Source organism: Chrysochloris asiatica, unplaced genomic scaffold, assembly GCF_000296735.1.
Source record: "Chrysochloris asiatica unplaced genomic scaffold, ChrAsi1.0 scaffold00004, whole genome shotgun sequence".
Classification (NCBI taxonomy): domain Eukaryota; kingdom Metazoa; phylum Chordata; class Mammalia; order Afrosoricida; family Chrysochloridae; genus Chrysochloris; species Chrysochloris asiatica.
In genome coordinates, this window is record NW_006408522.1 from 4,031,013 (window position 1) to 4,038,372 (window position 7,360).

General features: G+C 45.7%; 1 protein-coding gene across 1 annotated transcript in view; it reads right to left on the minus strand.

The window, feature by feature from the left end:
• Window positions 1–7,360, minus strand: part of ANKDD1A (ankyrin repeat and death domain containing 1A) — a 61,279-nt gene that overhangs the window by 30,363 nt on the left and 23,556 nt on the right. The window contains exons 5-6 of the mRNA XM_006831849.1: window positions 5,123–5,227; window positions 4,463–4,561 (exon numbers count right to left, since the gene is read on the minus strand). Of these exons, the coding sequence (XP_006831912.1) occupies window positions 4,463–4,561; window positions 5,123–5,227 (204 nt within the window). The remainder of the gene's footprint in view (window positions 1–4,462; window positions 4,562–5,122; window positions 5,228–7,360) is intronic.

The following is a 7,360-nucleotide window of genomic DNA, read 5'->3' on the forward strand; positions in this document are numbered from 1 at the left end:
AGCCTCAGAAACCCTGTACAGGGTCGCTATGGGTTGGAACCAACTCGACGGCACTTAACAACAACAATATATATATAGTTGTTTAGTACCATTGAGTTGGTTCTGATTCATAGTGAACCTGTATAGGGTTTCTGAGGAGTGAGTGTGAACTGCTGACCTTGTAGTTAGCAGTCCAGTGATTATCCTACAGCGCCACACCAGGATATATATATATATATCCAGTGCCACACCAAGACTCTGACAAAGACATTGTTGTTGTTGTTGTTACGTGCCGTGGAGTCAGTTCCGACTCATAGCGACCCTGTACAGGGTTTTCAGGAGCAGAAAGCCTCATCTTTTCCCCCAGAACAGCTGGGAGTTTCAAACTGCTGATCATGGGGTTTGCAGTCCAATTCGTAACCACTACGTTACCAGAGCGCTATATATATATATATATACACACACACACATGTATATACATGTATATGTATAATTTGTATACATATGCACATGTGTATATGTGATTTATACATATATGTGTATGTATGTATATGTACATATACATACGTTGTTGCTGAGTACCATTAAGTCGGTTCCAACCCATTGACTCTGTATTGAGTTTCAAAGGAGCGTCTGGTGAGCTTGAACCACCAACCTTGAGGTTCAAACCGACTTCGCAGTCCAGCGCGTTAATGCATTAACTCACAGTGCCACACCATGATATACATATACTGGTTTTATGTTAAAGAATAACAGTATCAGTTTGAGGACTAAAGTGTGCCTGACTGAAGCCATGGTATTTTCAGTTTCTTCATATACATGCAAAAGTTGGACAATGAATAAGGAAAACTATGGAAGAATTGATACATTTGAATTATGGTGTTGGAGAAGAATATTAAAAGTACCATGGACTGCCAGAAAAACAAACAAATCTGTCTTGGCAGAAGTGCAGCCAGAATGCTCCTTAGAAACCAAAATGGTGAGACTTCATCTCTCACACTTCGGACACGCTACCAGGAGGGACCAATCCCCTGGAGAATGACATCATGCTTGGAGGATCAGCAAAAAAAAATGAAGACCCCCGAGAAGATGGATCAACACAGTGGCAGCAACAATAGGCTCAAGCATAAGAATAGTTGTAAGGATGGCCCAGGACTGAGCAGTGCCACTATGAGTTCAAATTGACTTGATGGCACTTAACAACAGACTTGTTTTATTCCTCTATAGAGCCCAGCCTAAGATATGTGGTACCAAGAGTGGTTCTAATCTTTACGGGAGCAGAAAGCCTCATCTTTCTCCCACAAACAGCTGCTAGTTTCGAACTGCTGACCTTGAGGTTCCCAGCCTGATTCGTAACCACTACATTTTAGGAGACCTACAATGTCACTGTGACCCACCAGTCAGAGTGGGAGCCTACGGAGGTCAGGTTATTAAGGAAGTCTTAGCTCAGTCCCATCTCAGTGGGTCCAGTGGGTCCCTGAATCCATCGTATGTTGATTCCCCATGTTCTAGATCACATAATTGGAATAGATAAACTCAGCAACTGGCAGACCCCCACTATGGATCCATGACATGTGGAGTAAGGACTATTAAGGAAGGAAAAGCCAAATGAAAGCTATTAGAACTGCCCCTAAGAAAATAGTAATTCAAAAGCAATCCTGCATCAAGGATGCAAGAGTGATGAATCCCACCACATCCCATTCAACTACCTTATTTGGCCTATACAAAAAACAGATGGATCTTAGAGAATGACAGTGGATTGTCATAGACTTAAATATGTGGGGACTCTAATTGCTGTTGCTGTTCCAGATGTGATTTCATTGCTTGAGCAAATTAATACATCTCCTGGAACCTGGTATGCAGCTGATGATCTGGTTCATGAGTTTTTCCCATACCTGTTTTGAAAGACCACTGTCTTGGGTAGTTTGCCTTTAGCTGGCAAGGCCAGCAATGTACCTTCACAGTCCTACCTCAAAGGTACATCAACTCTCCAGCCCTGTATTATAATGTAATCTGCAAGGACCTTGATCGTTTCTCCACTCTACAAGATGTCACAATGGTTGACTATAAGGATGACTTCATGCTGACTTGACCTAGAAAAGAATAAGTACAATGACTGTAAACTTATTGGAAGACATTTGCATGCTATTGAGTGAGAAATCAACCTGACAAAAATGCAGGCACCTTCTACCTCAGTGAAATGTCTGGGGCTCCAGTGGTGTGGAGCATGTAGAGATAATTTTCTAAAGTAAAGGATAAGTTGCTGCATCTATTCTATAACTAAAAAGGAGGCACAATAAATGCCTAGTAGATCTCTTTGGATTTTAAAGATAACATACTCCTTATTTGAATATGCTTTTCCTGCCTGCTTATCAAGCGATCTAAATGTGACTAATTTTGAATGGGTCCCAGAACAAGAGAAGGCTCTGCACCAGGTTCTGTCTGTAACTTGGACCATATGATCCAGTAGATCCAATGGAGCTTGAAGTGTCAATGCAGATAGAGTTGCTGTTTGGAGTCTTTGGCAGACCCCTGTTAGTGAATCACAGCATAGGCCAACGGGTTTTTGGAGCAAAGCCCTGCTATTCTTTGCAGATAGTTACTTTCCTTTTGAAAAACAGCTTTTGCCTTGTTACTGGGCCTTAGTAGACACAGAAGACTTAACCATGGGCCACGAAGTCACCAAGTGGTCTGAGCTGCCCACCATGAACTGGGTGGTGTCTGATTCACAGAGTCATCAAGCTGAGCATGCTCAGTGGCACTCCATCATCAAGTAGAAATGGCAGATACTAGATTGAGCTCAAGCAGAACCTAAAGGCACAAGTAAGTTACAAGAGAAAATGGTCCAAATGCCCATGGCCTCCATTCCTGTTGTTTACTTTCCCTCTCCCAGCCTCCATCTATGGCTCCTGGAGAGTTCCTTATGATCAGTTCATTGACAAAGGGAAAATCTGTGCCTAGTTTTCAGATGTCTCAGCACCCTCAAACGTGTACAGTAGCAGCACTGCAGCCCCTTTCTGGGGCCTCCCTGAAGGACAGAGTGAATGTAGTGCAGACCCCAAAGGGTCCGTGCCCAAGGAGGCAGCCTGATGAGGAGAGAGGAGAACAGGGCTAAGACACCAGGATGCTGGTTCAGACCCAGCTCCTCCTTTGTTCTTGCTGTGTGGCCTGGGCTAAAGCATCCCTCTCTCTGGGTCTGTAAAATTAGTAATAGAGTGAACTAACCCTTGATGTAGATGCCTTCCTCTTCTAAGTTCCTGTGGTGCTTCCCGTCAATCACTTCCTGTGAGTGCTCTGTCACTACCTTATAAGCAGAACTCCCTTGATCCTGCCAACCATATTGATCAGTTTTTTATTCAAAGCACAGTTTAGAACCTGCTGCAATGTATTTCACCCACTGATTTTCAGTGGTTCATTGATATGAGCCATTTGCAGGATAGTCTTCACCATTCTCAGACTGGTGAAATCCTGCTCCCAAACTCTCAAGGGCGGACTGTTCCTTCCTTGGTGCTTCCAGCCTATTCTTGCCATAGTAAAACCCAAACCCAAATTTACTGCTCTTGACCCGATTCCAACTCATAGCAATCCTATACGACAGTGCAGAACTGCCCTGCTCCATAGGGTTCCCAAAGCTGTAATCGGTACAGATTCAAACCAGTTCAAACAGGTTCAAACTGCTGACTTTTCAGTTAGTAGCTACCGGGCTACTGAACCATTGTGCCACCAGAGTAGAACATGAAATTCCAAAGAAAACAAATCACCAGCAGTGGCTACCATCTGCCTAAGTCTGACTTCACCCTCAACAATTAAGAAACAAAATCAAAACAGCTGCCATGAAGTATCAAGTCAATTACAAGTCATAGTGACCCCATGTATTGTAGAACAGAACTGCACTCCATGGGACTTTCAGAGCTGTGACCTTTCATAAGCAAATCAGCAGGCCACTTGAACCTCCAACCTTTCAGTCAGCAGCTAAGTGAGTTAACCAATTGTACCATCTAGGGACTCTCCCAAGGAGTTCTGGTAACGTAGTGCGAACCTCAGGGTCAGCAGTTTGAAACTACCAGCTGTTCTGCGAAAGAAAGATGAGGCTTTCTGTTCCCATAAAGATTTACAGCCTCAGAAACCCTGTACGGGGTCGCTATGAGTCGGAACCTACTCCACAGCATACATAACAACAATAACAGGGATTCTCCCACCCACAGCATTAAATAACCCAAATGAAATAACAGCCACTACAATCAGATTTGATAGCCCTCCATGGGTCCGGAGCTCCTCATTAGGATGCTGGTGCTGAATTCCTTGAGTACAGGGCGTGTGTCTTGGGCATCTGTATCCCCCAACCTGAAGCCCAGGGCTGACCCAGAGCACATGCTCATAAAGTGTTGCTGGGTGAACAATGGGCTTTGTACCACCCAAGTCTCCAGCACAGGTAAGAGTCCAAAGACTGGTCCTCCCCACAGAACAAAGGTCACAGTCATACCTTGTCTTTGACACTGTGGTCACAGCCTGAGTCCACAAGAAAGTCCAGAGCATCCAGCTGCCCGTGCTCAGCAGCCAAGTGAAACGCTGTCCTCCCCAGCTGCCAAGGCGGGAAAAGAGAGTGTGCGTCCTGCAGCCTGGAGAGCGAGCACCCCCACCCTGCCCACCTGGTCTCTGCTCCCTAACCACAGCAGGTTTCTCCTGCCCCAGCAACTGCCATCCACTGCATCTGGGAAGCCACTTGGTGGGATCCCTGTGGCCATCTGCATAAAGACAGGTCCCTGAGGTGGGGGCCATTATCTCCATAAGGATCTCACACCACCCCTCTGGACTTTGCTACTAATATTCCAACCAATCTCACATCAGAAAAGACTTCTTTCCATCTCAAAAGCTCTGGGCTCCCCTTCATGTGGAATGTCCCTTAATCTTATTCAAAAATGGAATTCAGTAACCAAATAGCACCTCCTTCAGGAAGCAGAAAGCAGGGATCCCTTCTCCTAACCTGTGCTCTAGCAGTCCTTCCAGACCAGGAGTTTTCCGAGGCAGGCCTGGATCTGCATGACCCATAGCTTAGAGGATACAGTCAAGGAATGAGAGAAGAAGAGGCCTCAAGAGTTTCAGGCCCAGTGGGAAGGACGAACAGTCTTAAGGCAGTTCTCACCTTGTCAGCGTGGTCCAGAGTCACATCCTCCAGGTCCTCCATGATGAACGCCAGCACTGGCACGTGGCCTTTTTGGGCTGCGCAGTGCAGTAAGCTCAGGCCATCCTGCAAACAAGCCCAGGATGGTCCCTGCAGTCTGGGAAGGGAGACCCTTCTCATAAATTGACAAACTGTGTGTGTTTAGGCCCCCAAATGAAACTTCCCTATGGAAGTAATGTGATGAATGGGAGATCAGCCCCTCAGATAACCACAGTGCCCACTCAGTCTCATACAGGGTGCTGGGACAGAGTGCAAACCCCAGCTTCAGTGTGTATCAGTGCTATGATCTTGGGCAAGATACCTCTACTTCTGTGAGTCTCCAGTTTCTCATAGGTCAAAGTAGGCTGGTAATTTCTGACTACCTCAGGAGTGAATGAGAGGATCAGATGGCTTCACTTACATAAAAAGTATTTTATCAACTGAAAAATTATTGAGATTCCAGTGAGGTCACATAGCACCAGCAATGTCCCAGAATGTCCCTACAGAACTCTACTGTGAAGGCTCTAAGCACCTGCCTCCCTACAGCTGCAAGTGGAGAAGCAGGTGACAACATGCCCTGTGTGCCACAGGAGATGACCTGCTGACCTTCCAGCATCAGGAGCAGGACTGAGAGCAGATGTTCTCTGCAAGGACTAAGAAGGAAATGGTCTGTGGGGAGAGTAGGTAGGAAGGAGGTCGATTGGCCCCTTTAATATCCATCAGTGGCTCCCTGGTCTCCCCATACTTCTCAGCATAGGCAGGGCACACATCAGGTGCTCAACAAATACTTGTGAAGTTGTTGTTGTTGTTGTTGTTAGGTGCCATCGAGTAGGAACAGACTCATAGCGACCCCATGCCCAGCAGAACGAAACAATGTCTGATCCTGGGCCAACCTCAACTACCACTGGCTGCCACACTTGAAGCCATCAATGATGCCACCTGGCCAATCCATCTCACTGGGGGTCTTCCTCTTTTTCTCTGACCCTCCATCTTACCCAGCATGACATCCTTTTCCAGCAACTGTTCCCTCCTGACAATATATCCAAAGTATGAGAGATGAAACTTAGCCACCCTGGCCTCCAAGGAGCACTCTGGCTGTACTTCTTCCAAAACAGATCAATTGGTTCTTTTGTCAATACTTGTGAAGCCTGCTGGCAAATTCTAAGTTAAAAGTCCATAATAGTTAAAACTTCTTGGAGCTCTACCTTAAACTCTTTTTGTACCACCCTAAAATGTCTTCTAAGTAAACCTCCCAATAGACTGAACAGGATATTGTCCCCTTCCCTAAAACTACACCCTCTTCCAAACTGTGATACTCCATTTATGGAAAAAAGACAAGTCTTAATAAGCACCTCTGAAGAAGGTACACAGTATCTCTAGATAAGACAGACCAAACGATGGGCACTATCTTGTTTACCTCTTCCAACTTAACAGGAACACTATTTTAAGCTTAACCAAACCCAGAAGGCCTGAGGAGTCCCTGGGGAGCACAAGTGGTTAAGCAATTGACAACTAGCCAATAGGTTGGCAGTTAAAACTCACCCAGAGGTACATTGGAAGACAGATTTGGTAGTCTGCTTCTGAAAGGTCACAGCTTTGAAAACCTTATGAAACAATTCTACTCTACACACGGGATCACCATGAGTTGGAATCAACTTGAAAGAAACTAACAACAGCATGGTATATATCAACTAATGCCTGGGATGATAAAGCCAGGGAAAAGAGAAAGTTTCAGGACTGAAGCTGGAAGAGGTAAACATGATAGTGCCCAGTTTGTGGTCTTAGCTTACCTAACTATGGACATTTCAGAAAGGGATGTGGCTGGCCACGATGCCCAGGGCAGATCACCCCTGGCCTAGAGAAGGATACTGTTCCCTTTTTCCTCCAAGGACATCTCTTCCCGATGTGTGCAGGGGTCCCTGGGCCCTTCAGTCCCACACTCCGGCCTCACGTGCTACATTACCCATAATTCAGAGTCTGTCATAGCCATGCCTACCACTACCAACAATATCCTGTTGTTGTTGTTAAGTACCATGGAGTTGGTTCTGACTCATAGTGACCCTGCACAGGGTTTCCGAGGCTGTAAATCTTTACAGGAGCAGAACACCTCATCTTTCTCCCGCAGAACCGCTGGTAGTTTCGAACTGCCGACCTTGAATCAGCAGCCTGATTCGTAACCACTACACTACCAGAGCTCCTTAAAATTGGAAAAGGTGTGAG